Here is a 17,927-nt window from a genome sequence, read left to right as displayed (position 1 = left end):
TTGTACAAGTGATAATATGTAACTAAAGAAAAACTAAAAAATTAATTTACCTCAGATAAAGTAAGTTACCGGCTGAAGCCAAACAGAAATATACCTTAATTTAGAGATTTAATAAAACGTGTGTTTTGGGTACTGCAGAGTCTAATTTTGCATCTATTATTTTTATATATAAAAATAAACTTTTTTGCACGGTAGTTTGCATTCATCATATTCTTATCACCAAAAGTGTCTACGATTAGTTAATCACAATAAATTTGATTCCAAAACATACAAGAACATTGCGGTAGTGAACAAAAAAATAGGGTAAACATTTTTATTGAAATTAAAAGTTTTAAAAACTAGTGATAAGATGTAATGTAGTAGGTCCTACGAAATGTAGAAGGTCCTATGGAAGTAATTGTGAAAATTTAAAACTTAGTTCATTGCCACAATATATTTCAAGCTTGGCAATTGACTTGAATATATTCATTCTTATTACTGACATCTTTTATTAAAATATACGTTTCAGTCTGTTATGACTATATACTGAGCTAGGGTATAGAACGTGACCTAAAAGGTAAGGCCTAGGATACCTGAGGCCTCAGAGTGTGAATTATTTTAAGTCATTGAACTTTTAACACAAATTCTTCTATTCACTGCAATAATAAACCCCATTGAATATTTTGTATCTATGATTCATAATTGATTTGTATTTTAATCCTTTTTAAATGTTTTATGTTATTTCAGTTTGTACTTTTAGATTTGGGATTTAAAACAATGAAAGGCACCTGCAGCAAAAGCCTAAATATTCTAAATTCTCAGTCTTAGTGTGGAAACCTGATAATGCAGAAACCTGTAGTTTCTGGTGTAACTGGGTTAGAATGCTTGTAACTGTGGAAGGTTACAAGCCAATAAACATACTAGTGAACTAGAAATAGTGCAAAACCATGTCTCTTATTGAAGACCACACACCAGCATTAGTATAATAGTGTGCAACAGTGTGAACTTCATGTGAAATGTTCTATTAATTTTGTATGCAATAATATAATCTTCTGTAGTATAACTGGAACTTTGATCAGATTTGTATCTATTAATTAAAGACAACATTAAAATTAGTTTTACATTGCAATTGCTAAACCTGAAGAAATAATACAAAGGGGCCAAATCAGGTGAAGAAGGATTGTGCTACTTCCTTTTGCTTGCTTGTTTTTGTGCATATTCCAATGCTGGAAAACCACCTAAATTCTCAGTGCTTGGCTTCTCCAAAAGATGTACAAGAAGGACATTTTATTATTATAGTGTGGACTCTCATTCAGTTGAGACTGACTCATTCTAAGTAAAGTGCCATTCTACTGTATAATCTCTTTCACTGTGATCTCAAGCTGTTCCAAAGGTTTTTGATGAATCAGTCTCATTCAATGTTATTTATATCAAATTGATTATGGTTGATGCATTGATCCTTTCTTTTTATCTTGTGTTACTGGGCTTTTAAAAAGCTGAGACACTTTAAACCCATTCCATGAAAGAAAAACATTCTTTTTAAGTTTTGAATATGCCAGAAAAAAACATAAATTGATATATATTATAGCATTGATTTTCTCATGTTAAACATCTTCAATTACAACCATATGAACTAGATGGGTTGAAAGGCTTCCTCTCATCCATTGCTTTCTTAAATTAGGATCTTAAATACCAAAATAAAGAAGAGACAGTAAGCAAGGAGGTCTACCATTTCTGATTTGAATTTTGTCAGACTTAGCTTACCAACAATTCTCTTTGGATCCCAATAAGGGAGATACATTACAGTCATAAACAAAGAATGGATAAAATGCTAAATTTTTCTATTGTCTTGTCAGTTGTGTGTGGAATACCAGTGCATAAGGTCCCTGTGTTCAACTATGATCCAAAGGAAAACTGCCAAGGATTCTTTTATATTCAAATTTGAATATTAACATAAGACATCCAGCATTACAAAGCCCCTTCCGTTAACATCTAATTTGAATGTCTTATATCTTCAAGACATCTCATAGTTAAAATCATCTGGGCTTTTGTCCCCAGAACGGGACACTTCTGTTAAGTCAGAGAAGTGTCACGTAGGCAGACTAGTAATGTGTTCTGAAAGAGACCGTTTCTCAGACACTATAAATTGGTAAAAAAGTAAAAAAGTACATTTTTAAACATGAACATTTTCATATAGGAATTATTTTAATATCTAAAACAATATAATATACATCCTACAAAAACAGAATTATATTAATACATTTAAATGTAAAGTTGACAAATTTCTAACAAAATAATTGTGATTTTTGCTTTACTGTGGCACCTGTAACAATCTCCAAGAGAATATGTATTATAAATACAGAAACAGCGAGCCATTTACTATTAGAGATGAAGACCAAAAAGTTCAGAAGATAAAAATGTCAGCATCTCTTAACAAATGTATCGGGTATTTCAGTCATCTTTGAAAAACATAGCAAAATAAAAACGACAAGCCAATTCTCAAACCTGAATGGCATCAGAATTTTAAAACTTTGTTTCCTGAATACTGTTCTCTTGAGACTGGGTTACTTGTACTTCAATATGAATTACAATTAGCCTTTTTCCTGTTTCACAGAAGAGACATTAATATGTTACTGTTACAACTCTTACTGTAATTTAGTTCAAATGCCATAATTAGTTTACATGTATAGAGATCATAACTTGCATTTTATCTTATTATAAGCAGAGTTTGAAGAAGAATATGACTCATGGAAAAACATATGAGCAGGTGTTATGACCCCAGGCGTCTAGGGGTAAAGGGGTGTAACATTTAGGATAATTTTTGGAAGTAGGTGGGTTCTGGTGAGGGACTTAGGAAGCATGACATCAAGGGTCGGTGCAAAAGTGATGATTTTAAGGTGAATATGTGACTGGTTCAAAATAGGACACTATAACACACAGTGGAAGGGAACTAGAGTGGTGCCAAAGAAAAGAAAATAACAAACAAAATGGAGCTGGCTATTGAAGTGAGGGAAAGCTAACCTGGCTATGAAAGAAAACCCAAAACACACGGTATTCAGCTTCTTCCAAAACTACCCAAAACCACACAAGCCAAACGGCACTTGCCCGTACTGAACTAGTGTGACTAATACAAGAATCAACTACGTGTGTGCAAAATGTACCCAACAATTTAAACTAACTCTATACACAAAAGTTCACAAAAATACACAAGTGAACTACGAATACAAACAAGAGCAGACAAGTAACAGGGTACAAAAGAACACAGAGGTTGATACAATAACAAGTTTGGGCAGGGTTATGGCAAAATAAGGATAACACAAACAAACAAAAGTACAAAGAGACAAACAGAAACCAACAAAACTACACACACAAACCGACAAACCGACACACCGACACACCGACACACCGACACACCGACACACCGACACACCGACACACCGACACACCGACAAAGCCGAAGCTGAGCGTGACCAAAGTCAAACAAAAGGCCTCTTCCTTCTGAAAACCTCGATGTTTTATACTGAATAAGATGAGTTGTGATTGGTCGAGAAGCTAATTGATGATGATGTTATATGGAAACAGTGGTGTAATGGTGGGCCAATGGGGGAGGGAGAACAATCAAAGAAGTATGGAACATAACAAAAACACAAATAGACCACATACTGGGATGTAACAGCAGGATAAAAAAAAGAAAAATGGATCAGAGCACAAATATTACCATATGAAATCATTCTAAAAGTTACATGTTTCTTTTTATGCTATCAAAATTAGTACTAATTTATATCAGCAAGTATTCTGTAAGACACTTCAGTGAAAACTATTGACATCCGTGTCCATATCACAGATGACCTCACATAGTCTCTCAACGTCACCTGTCTGATTAAGAAAGTGCAACAGCGCCTGTACCTCCTAAGACAGTTGAAGAAGGCTAGGATATGTCTCCAAATCCTCACTAACTTTTACAGATGCATAACAAAAAGCACACTGACAAGTTGCATCACAGTGTGGTATGGCAACTGCAGTATAGCTGACCGCAAAGCCCTACATCGGGTGGTGAAAACTGCCCAGTCCATCACTGAGGTTGCCTTCCCATCCATACAGGACATTTATGTCAGATGGTGCTTTAGGAAAGCTCTAAGCATCATTAAAGACCTAACATCCCCCAGCTACAGACTGTTTGACCCTCTACCATCTAGAAAACAGTACTGGAGCATTCGGGTCAGGACTACAAGAGTCAGAGACAGTTTTGACCCTCGCACTATCAAACTATTAAACTCCCAGCCTCTCTCACCTACAATCTGAACCCTCACTGTGCCTTCTCTCTTTATCAGAACTCAAACACACATTGAAATCTACTGTACTTGTGCCTCACACCTTTATTTCATTCTGTTGATGTGTGATTTTGCACATCTGATGTTGTTTTGCACACTACCTGTTACCTGTTGTTGTTTTGCACATTGCCTGTTGTCTCTGTCCTTCTTTTCTTATACAATTGTATTGTTGTTGTTTTTTGTACTGCTTACCGTTTGAGAGCTACAGTAGCCGAATAGCATTTCTTTATACCATATACCTGTATATGAGTATAATGACAATAAACTTGAGCTTGAACTTAAATTATGATTACTTAAACAATATTTAAACATTATTCTTCAAGGTACAACTTAATCCACAGGCTAAATGACACGAGTTACAATACATAAATTTGCTTAGAGTAAAAAAATCCCATAATTCCACTCAAATAAAACTGTTGAGTTACAGAAAGTTTAAGTTAAGTTTCTTTTGTAAAGAGCACATAGTAATCTCCTTCTGTGAGTGAAAAGATTGGAGTCGACGTTATGTAGTCACCACCAGCATCCACCAGGGTGCCATTTTATGCTGTAGTCTCACTTTGTTTTCAAGCATGAGTGGCAAACTCTTCATATCATCTTGTGCTTTTTTGTGGACTATTGTGAGTAACCTGTATTAGTCATGTCAGGGAAGTACCCAAGTGATTTCACTATTTATTGTGTTTTATTTTGTGTTTAATTACTGAAGAAGACAGTGTAGTGTAATGAAACATATAGTACAGTATTTATTAATTTGTCAAAAGGTAATTCTCTCTCCAATATTTATTTCACTGTACATTTAAATTGTACAGTATGACATATTTATTGTTTTTTATACTAATTATAGGGCTTTAAAACATTTTTACTTCATCATTAATTTATTCTCCCTATATATAAAAGAAGATTTTTCCCTTCATTTTGTCTTCACTTCATAAGTCTCCTAGAGCTGCTGCTATATTCTCTCTTGCTCTGTGTATCTTTTTCATAGATTAGCTCACACACCTGTTAACCAATAAAGGACAATAAACCCTGGTGAGCCTGCAATTCTTCCCTCCTGTCTCCCCTTCCTCACTTACCGACACAGCTAGGGAAAATAAGGGAGAATCACTGCAATATCAAGAATAGTGATCTCTATATGTGTTCATGCAATGAATAAGAAAGGGTCACTTCCTACTGTAGGTTTATGTAAAGACTTACTAAATTGAACCCTGGTGTAACCTGGAGAACAAGTGTAAATACAGTACTTTGGATATTTCAAAGATTTAAATTAAATAAACCCTAAAAAAATGTTTAGATTACACCTCTCTGAAGCTTGATTGCCTGAGGTCTCACAAACACAGGGCTGAGCTAAACATTCGTCTATACAAGATGACAAAACATTTAGAGTGGATCCACATAGGAATAAGACTGTGAAGTTAAAAAATAGTTACCGAAGGCAAATGTTGTGTTAAACATAGATAGGGAGAAAGGCTGATCATAGGAAGACTTAGCATTGTTTTCTTGTTGTACCACTGTAATCCTAGTACTGCATGGTCTTAAATTGTCCTGCTAGAAAATGGACAATTTCTGTTTGGCTCATGCAATGAGATAAGCCATTGGCTTAAGGCCTTTGTCCACATATCCCATGGGCAGTAAAACTGTCTTAAATCGCCAATACAGTAAAATCTTCGTATTCACAAGGGCTAAGCTTTATGTAAAAGCTAGAAGTTTCTGTGAATGGTGAATTAGCGAATACGGGACTTAATACTTAATTGCGAACATAGGGTATGGTTCCGCGGCTCACAAAATAAGCATTTCCATAGTAATATTTTTGTTATAACTCCTAAACTATTTCAGATATACAGTAGTGTAATAACTGGTAGTAAGTACTTTTAATGAAACTGAGTACTAGAAACTTAAAAAAGCACTGTTTTCCCCATATAATTCAAGTTATTCCATGTGGAAATAAATTAGATCACTGTTATGATTCCATTAGAGTTTGTTTTTTTCATTCTTAGTGCAGCACATTTTCTATACTTTTTACATCAACTTTTTATACTATTATAAATGCAGCACTACTGTACTGAAATAAAGTTTATTACAGCACAGTAAAAACAGACAAGAAAGTAAGGAGGTTATTTAGCATTTCTTTTATTTCACAGCACAATGCTACGTTACATACAGGTAACAGGTCTACACACAAGGCACATCTATCTCTTTCTTGAAGGAACTGAATGGCCCATGACGCACTGGCACATAAACATGTAAACTCTTCATTAACCAAGATATACCTTTACTACGGAGACATGCAGGTTGGGCAAAGAAAATCTGCAGGCTGAAAATATTGCAGAAGTGTGTTCCCACATTTAATCTTCATTTGTGCAGTACGCGAATAGGTGAATTTACAAATGAGGAAAAGAGGTCACTAAAAATTTAACTTCAGAAAACGTCAATAGAAATTTAGAATTTATTAGAATAATCACAATTCCACCATTTAAAAAGTTATTAAAAGTTGAGTCATAATGCTCGCCATAACATCTCCACATATCTTCTAAAGGTTCATCATGGTCAGAACATTATTCATCAAACAATAAAACACACCATCACTCTTTCTGCCCCCACCTCAGGTGTTCTCTGGTCCACAGAAGATGTGGTTTTGTCTCTCAGCTGCCAACACTACCCATGAACAGATTTAGATCATGCAAATAGTGAGCTGAAGTAATTCTACTGATGTGTGGGTCGTGCAATTTCTGAAATTTCTGATGCTGTAGCTACTGCAAACTGAAAATAATTACATCTGGAACAAACAGGGCTGGCTGGCTGGTTTCTCTGCACTAGTTTACTGACTGTTGAAGCAGAACATTTTATTCATCGATAACGTATCTTACAGTCTGCTTTCAATTTTACCAATAGCAACCAAGCGATTTTTATACCAATGATGTTCATGGATATCTTAAAAGCTTCTTGAATCTTTTTCTTGTGTTCTATGGAGATTATTAATCGATTCATTCTCGCATTTTTACATACTTAGGATTGCCAATTGTTTTGTGAAACCAACCTGTGTTACATCTACTCCCACAAAATGGGAATTTTTTACAGCTCAACTAACAGCTAGCCACACAAGAGGAAGAAGTGTATGCTAATTCGAGCTATGAATCCCACCCTACCCTTGGTAGCAATCATGCAATTGCATTGCATCCATACTTGTGGGTGCTCATCAAGGAACGCTATATGTTGCTGTGTTTCAATGGCTGCCTGGCCCACTGAAATGTTAATGTGTATTTAACTTTGCCTTTTGTTAATGTGTATTTAAAAGAATCAAAAGCTCAGAGTTCAATATATAATCAATTGAAAAAGATTATTTACATTATTGAGTTTTTATTGTAATTTAGCAGTGGTTCTCTAAATGTCAGTATTTGCACTTTTAGATCTGACATCACTAGAATGGACTGTACTAAGTCTTAGTGTTCAGTAAATTAATCTGTGGCCTTGTTTTATCACATACAGCAATTTAAGTATGATCTAGTTATGTCGTTGGAATGGTAGTACAACTATCGATAATCAAACCATGTAACATTTTAAAATAATATAGTTATATGCAAAAGCTATAAGAAAATAAAGAGAATAATCACAAAAACTTACATTTTGAGATACAATTAATAATAATAATTCCTTACACTTATATAGCACTTTTCTGGAGCCTCCACTCAAAGCACTTTACAGGTAATGAAGACTCCACTCCACCACCAATGTGCAGCATCCACCTGGATGATGCAACAGAAGCCATCAGCTATCAATGGGGAGGAGAACAGAGTGATGAAGCCAATTCATAGATGGGGATTATTAGGAGGCCGTGGTTGGTAAAGGCCAATGGGAAATTTGGCCAGGACACTGGGGTAACACTACTCTTTTCGAGAGATGCCCTTAATGACCACAGAAAGTCTTGACTTTGGTTTTACAGTGTCTCAACTGAGACGACAGCTTTTTACAATATAGTGTCCCCGCCACATTAGGACCCGCATAGACTGCAGGGTGAGTGGCCACCAGTGACCCCTCTAATACCTCTTCCAGCAGCAACCTTAGTTTTTCCCAGGAGGCTTACCATCCAGATACTGGACAGGCTAGTACCTGCTTAGCTTCAGTGGGATGTCAGTTGAGTTGCAGGGTAATATGGCTGCTGGCAATTATTAAATTGTGTAGATAATTGTATGTGCTGTATATGTACTGTATGCACACAATCACATGTTCATAGAAATCTGAAAGAAGCTAGTCAGGAGCAGATACTGTATTTTACATCTTGTCTTATTTTTAAGATCAGGCATTGAATAAGTGTAACAGTTTACCATGGGGTTTTTCATGTACACAGTTTAAGACAAATGAAAAAGAAAAACGCTCCTACAGAGCATTGCCAACATTATATTGCATGGACAGGTGGTCAGGATTACAGCAGTAGCTAAAACAAATACAATTAACGATCAGAGAATTCAATGCATGCTACTGAATTACAGGAAAAGTTATTATACTGTATTTTCTTAAAAGAAAGGACAAACAATGGATTTTTTAAACGATTCTCACTGAAATATGTCCACTATCCAGCAGACACAGCTGGAAATACTCTTGGTATTCTGTAACTGAGCAATGCATTGTGGTCTCTACTGTCAACTTTGTCTTACTGGGATTAAGGGCATATGAACAGTAAGGCCAGTGCATGCATTTCAAGACCTGTCATTCATCCTTCTGACTTAAGTTTAAATTTAGGTCAAACTATTTTTCTGTTTCATTTCAATATTCAGGTTTAAATATTTCAGTACCTTATACAGTATATACAAAAACACATATAACCTTAAAGGCGCCTTCATTTGGTTTTTAACATGGTGTAAAAATGAAACAAAAATGTAGTTGTTTTAAATATCCATATCATGTGACCACCTCCATGTTAAACTGCAGACTGCAGACTGACAAACTGACAAACTGAAATCACAGCCATCTCAATCAAGGAGCTTACAGATATTAAAACGAACTAATGCAGATTTTAGATCCTAGATTTAGATAGTTGTAAAGACATGAAAGTTTCCTCAAATGTATGAAATTAATGCATATTAATTAATGCATAATGCATTTTAAAGGGAGTAAAACACAAATAATGAACTAGAAACTGCTGTGTAATATGAATAAATGCTTTTGAAAGTGGAACAATAATATTTTATGCCAAAGCCAACACATTAAAAAGTGTGCACAACAGTGTGTCTTAAATATCTGATAACAATTACAATGATTGTCAAGAGCAACAGTATATAGCAACAGTGTACCAGAGTACACAAGCGGAGCAATGTGGAAGAAATTTAAAATCGGGAATAGGAGGTGCATCTTTATAAAAAGGGTTGTAGGAGTGTGGAATTTGGTGCCATTTTGATAAAGCTGATGCCCCGGCTTCTTTGAAGAAATGACTGGATGAGATCCACAAATCAATTAGTTACAATCTCCTACGATTTGTTCCCACTCTCAGATGATCTAAAGGAACCAAATGGTTCCATATCATTTCTAACCATTTTTATGTTCTTATGGACTTCAAGACAAAACACATTGTTAAGTGATCTCAGTTGACTAGTAGTTGGTATACTTCCCACTGGCCCAGAATTTCCAAATTAATACTTCAGTATGGTGACTGTGGGACACTGTTTTGTAAGAGCTACTGTCCTTCAGATGAGCTGATAAACTACTTAGTTATTAAATATCTCATAGCACTTTTCTAAAGAAAAAGAGTGTTAACCCTAGTGTCCTGGCTAAATTTCACTCCCTTTGATGAAATAGGACTTTTTTCTTAGTGGTTAGCAAATATTATCCTTAGACTTTGAAGCAGTCATTCTGTCTTTAATTATTATTGTTCTTGTTTCCCGGGCTGCTTCTATTCGTACAGCTACTACTGTAGCTGTCCTACTGGTTGTGGCCTGCACTTATTTATGTAAAACACAAACTTTTCCTTGTACAAGCATAATGGTAATACATTAAGAAAAATGCCTATAAAACAATAATTGAAGAATTATGTACTTTTGTGTAATCAATTATTTAATTTCTTGCAGGACTAACATGAATCTTATCTGCCAAAGACATAGCTCTTATCCATAACTGGACTATCTCCATCTGATTAATACAAAACAGACCAAATATTATAATTTGGAGTTTTAAAATTATTGCATTTAGTTCTTCATTTTGTGCTGTTCTTCTGTTTTGCTAACTTCTATTGTAATTCATAATCTTTCAATTTTACTGTAAACTATGTCCTATAGTACAGTCAGAGTGATCCAAGGCAAGACTATCTTTTACATTTTTAATTGGATTTTTTAATAGAAAACAATAATTGTATATTACTCATTTAAAAGACAGATTCCTTGAATGAAATGAATATTGTAAAACCTTTTGATATTTTTAATGGTTATACAAATGTAACACATTGATTACATTCACCTTACATTGGGGGTAGAATTAGGATGATGCAAAACATGATTTTTAATATTGAATTACTGTAAGCTTGACAAGTATGCAAACGTTTTGTGCAAAGTAAATCTTATAAATGCATGATATTTAATTTCCCACTTTTAAAATCTGATTCAAAATCATTTATATTTGAGTTTTTCTGTACCTTTTTCCATGTAGACTTTACCCATGTTTGAATGGGCTTCGGCTTCTTTTTTGCCACCATCAATCTTAATTAGGGAGGCAGTGTGAAGACTGGACTCGAAAAAGTGATCCGACAGCCATTTGTCTTCTGAATTATCAAAATAGCGTGCCAATGACACCTGATTTGTGTAAACCTCCTCATAACGACCTTAAAATAAAAAAACAATCATGGCAATTAGTACCTATAGTGCATTGTACCCTTCAAATAAATGCAAATATCTCATGAAAGCAAAACATTCACCATTACATATTTACATGTAATGGATATCCTTCCTTTATTATTTTATTTATAAAAGCTTGAATTTATTTAAGTCACAATCTGTACACTTGGATCATCATCTAAAATGTATCCACATTGGGATCTGCATGTCTACTCATTTCACAATTGTAAAGACAAAATATGTTCATTACATACAAATTCAGCATATTACTTGCATATGTAAGGCATGAAATTACACAATTAGCTCAGTAAGTAGCTGTACTTTTAACTAAAATCAGGAGAATATGTAAACGTTGTAATACGGCTTCTTTCCCCTCTTTCCACAAATCTTTGGGAACCATACCGCAGGTATTACAGGGAGACACTTTATAAGTTGTTAGAAATGACGCACATGACTTCACAGACAAATCTACACTTGCTTCAATATAAACAGTCACGCAACCAATCCATGGATTGATTGGCATCGTTGTGGCAATATTTAAGCCATTCATTGAGATTAAAAGCCATAAACCAAGCTTGATGTCATTTCTTCTGTCTCAAACTTCCATTGCTATGAATGCAACATCATCCTCAAACAGAACCGTGGCAGGCATACAGCAAGAAAAAATCCAAAACACAAATCACTACTTGCATATTACAATCACTGACACTGTAATCTCTACATAAAAAAGAATTATTTGATTTTCTAGAAATTACTAACTATTAACCACCACTGCATATATTTACCTAAAGATGAGAAGTGAAGATGAAAATTTCACAATTCCAACCAAAGGATGTAAGAGGGTCTGTATTTAGGATAAGGGTAAGTACAACATATGGTCCAAGAAGATAATTGAATAATATAAAAAAGTATTAGAAAAAGCAGTATAATTACAGATGTTTTTATTAATTTTATACCACAAATCTAAGACACAAATGTCTAATACAGAATTTTGTGTTTCCTGATCTCAAGCTCTCAGTTTCTATACAAATTAAAGTTATATGAGTTTTCGTTTAATAATTTATATAAAACTATAATTTTTGGGCAGTCGGTGGATTTTAAGTCAGCATACTTTCTTATCATCCATTCTTTTAAAGTATTCTAAATGATCAAAACATTTTCTCATTACTTCAAAACTGCAATATATAAAAAAATGCAACTGTTGCAATCACCATTAAGTTCAGAGTCCAGCTGAAAGGATATCATTTCCTGTGTTATTAGATTTGTCACACAACAGAAAAGCTCTCAGTGACACGCAATATCACTGCTTTTACAGCAGGTTTAATATATTTCTGCTTACAGAGGTGTCTAGAGTTCAGGCAACTATTGCCATATTTTTTATGTTCTGCATGCATAAACCACAGGCCAGATAACTCATAAATATGAAATAAAAAAGGATTCCCAAAAGACATCTCAGATATGACCTCTCAGCACCTCTATTTCTGTTATTAATGATGGAGAAGAAATAAACCCACGTTAATGCAAAGGTACAGACGCTTGCTTAAAAATAAAATAAGTAACATACTGTAAAGATTCAACTAGTATTTTATATCACGGGGACTCGGCAGGTTAAAGTTTTTATGTGCTAATTTTCAGAAATGTGGCAAATTCATAGATGAAACAATTTCCAATTCTTCCCCCAGGCACCTGCTGCTGCCGCTCCTGCTGCTCTGGTACCCAGAATTCCCCAGTTTACCTGCTCTCTGGGCTGCCTCAGCCCTGGTCAGGAAGTGCTGAAGCTGATCCAGCTTATCAAGCTGCTCCTCAAGGGGCTCCTGCTGCCATATGGCTGACCCAGGCCCTGCAGCCTCCCTAGAGGCATTCCACTTCTGGATCAGAGCGAAGAGCTCAGAGAAGGACTTGTGATAACCCTTGCGCAGCATGTCTACGCAGATGTTGTGTTTGTGTGAATTCCTGTAACTGGGAATAGAGAAAAAAGAAAGCATACTAAAAGGTTAATTCTAATGCATCAGCCCCTTAATATATTTGTTTTTGCAATCAATTACAGTCATTACTGGAGATGTCAGTCTGTTATTCATTGTATGTGCCCATATAAAATGCACTGATACTTTAATGTCCAGTCCATGAGCAAAGTAGACTGTAATAACAAAATAGAATGGGCCATATTCCTTCCTGAAAAATACTGCATTAAATTTTACATTAAACATTTAGTATTAAATCTTCAAAATTAAAAAATTATGGATTGAACATAATTTCTGTTTGTCAAACCATCCAAGTGTCCCTGCTGAAAATAACCAACCTGGCATTTAAACTATATTTTCAGCGTACCCATGTTCACGAATCTTTTGTCTTGAAAAACAGAATTCATTAATGTTTAGGCAAAAAAACAGTGATATAAATTTCTCCCAATGCACCCAAGCTTCTAGCTTACATCTGTGTACCCTGCTATGCCTCACATCTCCATGCATTTTACCTCCTGGAGATGCAGATGACTGAGGGGTTTCTCATTTGCCTTTTATCCTGGAAATAATGGTCTACCTCTCCCTGCCAGAGTCTGTATACCACACCGTAAACTAAACTTAGGAAACAGAGAAGGCCTTCTACATAAAATGGAAGCGGACACAATTCACACAGAGCAGAGGGCCTTAAACTGAGTGGGCCAGATGGCACTCACACAACATGTAAAATGCACAACCTATTACATCTCTCTTTTAAAATAAAAGCCTTACAATCAAAGTCAGATTATTCTTTTATGATTTTTCTTTGCTATCTGAAGAAAAAATATTTTCACATTCAAATTATGGTTTATTCAATATGCAATAGTCTTATTGTTATATAGCTTTTTCAGGATTAGATCTGTGTAGACATTTGAAGTGAAAATCTTTAATTTATTAAACAAAAATCTGTATACATAAAAAGTGTGAGAAGTTGCTGTAGCAGGTTTGCCAAATGTAACACTCTCAGAAGCGATGTAACAGCAATGATACAAAAATTCAAAACGGTGCTTACTGAGCACAGCACAGCAAAACATATTTAAGAGTTAATTAATACCACTGACAGTATGGTGACAGATATTAATCTCTTAATTGATAGTAAGGGACAGTATTTATACCTTATACACTAAAATCTTGAATGCAAAATCAAACATATTGCATTTATATTTTGAATTAAGAAATCAGTTACAGTACCTTATTTTTAATCTATCCTCTTTACTACTTCTTTCCTTGGCAACAGCTAAGAAGATAATTCTCCTCAATTGGAAGAATAAGAATAATTTATCTATTGTGCAATGTCTTCTCATTTTAAATACAAGAAACATATATTTGAGCACAAGAACAAAAAAAGTTTTATTTAACCTGGAATTTCTTTGTTAGTTATTTCTACCTTGGAGGTATAAAGGACTTCTGACATCCCATTCCATGCATATAGAATTTTGGATAATTTTTTTTATTGATGATTATATAACTCCCTTAAAGAAGAGAGGTGTGCTAGAGGTGAAGAGGGTTGGAAAAGTTTATGTTTATTTTTGGCTGATTATTATTACTTTAGGAATTAAACAAATCTATTATTTTATTTTATCTATACATTTCATTTTGCAAAAGCAAAGTAATACAGTAAGTGAACTGTAGTCCTATAAAGGATTGCATTCTTTATTATTACTATTACTATTATATGCATTACCTTTCAGTTCTTCCCATTCAAGTTTTATAAAGAGAATGCAAAACTTTCTCTAGATGTTTCACAGTTTTAACTATTTTATTTCTACTACAGTATGTGGAGAGAGGTTTGTGCATAAGAGTTGACAAATTATCTTCATACTGTATATACCTGATATTAAGCACTCATTCCTTTGCTGAAATGTCTGGGTAAGGGTGATTGCTTTAGATTGGCTACAGCATGCACAACAATTGTATTACTGATTGTAAATGGCTTTTAAGGGCAGATTATAGTGAAAATGAATATTCTCAGTTTGCAAAACAGTGATGGGCAACTTTGGTATTCCATTCCTTTACACTGCAAGTCCCTGTTACAATTAGTCCTTTTAATTAACTGGAAATTAACTGGTATTAAACAATATGCAATTCAATTCAATACCCTCTTATGTTTATCAAGTGTCTTACATTATGGCACTTGTTATTTATGCTAGAAAAACTCTGGATAAAATGCAGAATTACTTAATTGATATTAACATCCATCCATTTTCTAATGGCTACTTCCAATTCAAGTTTGCAGGGGAGTTGGAGCTTATCCTAGCAAGCAAGGGGCACAAGGCAGGGTGCACCCTAAACGGGACACCAGCCTATCACAGGTAATATTTACATATGAAGATGAAAATGCTTAGGAAAACAGTACTTAAAGTCTAGACAAAAAAGCATGTGAGGACCATTAAAAATGAAAAGAAACACATTAAAATACTGGAAAAAGTGCATTTGTATATCTAAATGTGGTAATTGATTATATACTGTACAAGGATATTTAATTGACAGTCATTTTATGATAATTATCGACATATATATTTATAAAATAGATAAAATGTGTATATAAAACAGCCATAAACCTTTCCAGGATAACATTTGGTGATATATATTATAAAACAAATTTCAACTTGATTTGTTCTAAACTATGTTCTAAAAATGTAAAGGAATCTGAAGCTGACCCATGATTTTACACAGTATTTTGTGAAACTGAATGCCCACCAGGAAAATCCATGACTTATAGATTTTACCAGTTTTGTCTATACATGATCTTTTCTCAAAATTTTAAATATTCTACTTCAGTAGTATATCAAAACCACGAGACAATAATTGTGCTTTTTTACTTTTCTTGCAGTATGTGGCTTTTACTCAAATGAAACAGCTACTTGAAATTACGGGAACAATGGAGTGCATTCTAGACAGGTTTCTATACTTAAGTGAAATTCTGAATTATTTGCAGACCCCATGCATACCGTACCACCTTGAGGTCTTGTTTCATACTTCAAAATTAACATTAATCTTGGACTGAGCTTGTTTTATGAAAAGAAAACTGTATAGCCTACTTGACATTTTCATGAATTTCAACACAGAAATGTTTAAATTACATGTATTATTAATTATGTTTCCATCTTACTTGTTTAATTGCTATAATTGATTAACGAGGTATCTCTTTCATAATTAGTATACTTATTTATTCAATGAAAGTGTAATTATTATTAGAAATTTGTACAGTTTCAGGTGATATAATGGTTAGTGCTGCTGTCTCATAACTCTTGGGTCCTGAATTCAGTTCTGGCCTGGGCTGCCTTCTATGTGGAGTCTGCATGTATTCTTCATATTCACATGGTATTAAAAACGGTGCTACAGTGATATCAATAGATTAACGGCCTCTACAGATTTTCTTAAATCACAAAGTTCAACACTGATGTATCACACATGATGTTTAAGTTACAATGGCAAATATCTGTATTTATTTCTAAACTTCATCTATTTTAAGAACTGATGTATCTTTAAAAGAAAAGTGTTGGAAGTTATATAAAGCACTATTTTGCTTTTGAGAAAAAGTAGACTCTATATTCTTGGCATATCTTTTACAACGTGGGGGGTTATGATTATTTTAATTGCTGATTATCCCACTCATTCTAATTTCAGTAATTCTCAATTTTTGTGAACCCCAGTTTATAAAAATATTCTACTTATTGTTATTATAATCATAGCTATACTTAAGGCCGAAGCATAACCACTATGTACAGTATATTGATCTCAAAGCTTAGGAATGGTTGGGTCTGGTCAGTACTGGGATGGGAATCCTCCAAGGAAAACCATCTTTTTCCTGCTAGTGGTTGTGGACCAGTAGGTCATTCCACTCTTTCCACCGGACTATAATTCTGAAATTAATGCCACAGTATGGTTGACAGAGGCACCATTCGTTTAATATGTAAAAGAGAGCTTGATAAGAAACCGTTTAAAAGAGTAGGGCTGTTAACCCCACTGTCCTAGCTAAATTCCACTCGTAGCTTATACAATCTTGTCTTCCTGAAGTTTTTCTTTAATTCGATTGGGAAGTGATTACTGACTTCTCCACCTGATCTGTTGTGGAGTTATTATTATTATACTGTTTTGTAGTTACTATTTATTATTAGTGACAAACAGCACAAAAAAAAACTTCCACTCCACACGCACATTGTACCTCCAAGTTTGTTGTTGTTCTTTTTTTCCTCGTTTTCAGAGATGAATCATGAAACCATCTAAACTACTTTACCCCATATTTCTGAACATTCCCATGCTGCACATTGCTAAATTTTCAATGCTCTTTGTGATTCATTACTGAACTAATGCTATGCAACTCCTGTAACAATATGCTAACATACTTGCTTCACGCATCAGTTAATGGCATAGGACAAAAATAAGGATATTCTGGTAATTTTGCCATGAAAATAGCATTCTCTTTCAAAGAAAACATTAATAAAAGTCACAATCAATGTTAAAAGGTGAGAAGTGTATTAAGATTGTACAGGTCGACTGAACATTGTGCTGCATGCTTTGTATGGTTTATGGGGACACCTGCTGGTTTGATTTAGGAATAGCACTGAGCAAGAATTTGTACAGTAATTTCACGACATACCCTACTGTACAACACCAAAATGAACACAAAATAAACTCCGAAAAAAATTCATTTATCATTACAATTAAGATCCTCTTTTAAATAATAAATAATATGATTGTGATTATTAGGAAGTACAAATTGGCAGTGAATCAAACTGTGAGAATTCTCCTAAAGATGTTATGAGGCACAATGTGCACTTTGATGATTAATCCACGTACCAAAA

At 34.3% G+C, this 17,927-nt stretch overlaps 1 protein-coding gene and 1 long non-coding RNA gene across 8 annotated transcripts in view; one reads left to right on the top strand and one right to left on the bottom strand.

The window, feature by feature from the left end:
- The window catches only part of LOC107077063 (uncharacterized), a 70,896-nt gene that overhangs the window by 12,874 nt on the left and 40,095 nt on the right, over window positions 1-17,927 (top strand). The window lies entirely within an intron of this gene.
- The window catches only part of ttc29 (tetratricopeptide repeat domain 29), a 94,324-nt gene that overhangs the window by 61,673 nt on the left and 14,724 nt on the right, over window positions 1-17,927 (bottom strand). For 5 of the 7 annotated variants that reach the window (XM_015344504.2, XM_069188641.1, XM_015344505.2 and 2 more), the window contains exons 4-5: window positions 12,858-13,108; window positions 10,924-11,109 (exon numbers count right to left, since the gene is read on the bottom strand). In XM_015344504.2, the coding sequence (XP_015199990.2) occupies window positions 10,924-11,109; window positions 12,858-13,108 (437 nt within the window). The remainder of the gene's footprint in view (window positions 1-10,923; window positions 11,110-12,857; window positions 13,109-17,927) is intronic. The other 2 variants (XM_015344501.2, XM_015344503.2) reach the window with 2 other exon arrangements.

The sequence above is a fragment of the Lepisosteus oculatus genome, chromosome 1 (assembly GCF_040954835.1).
Source record: "Lepisosteus oculatus isolate fLepOcu1 chromosome 1, fLepOcu1.hap2, whole genome shotgun sequence".
NCBI classification, from domain to species: Eukaryota; Metazoa; Chordata; class Actinopteri; order Semionotiformes; family Lepisosteidae; genus Lepisosteus; species Lepisosteus oculatus.
The sequence above is the reverse complement of the archived record's forward strand: the minus strand, read 5'-3'. Positions and strand labels throughout refer to the sequence as shown.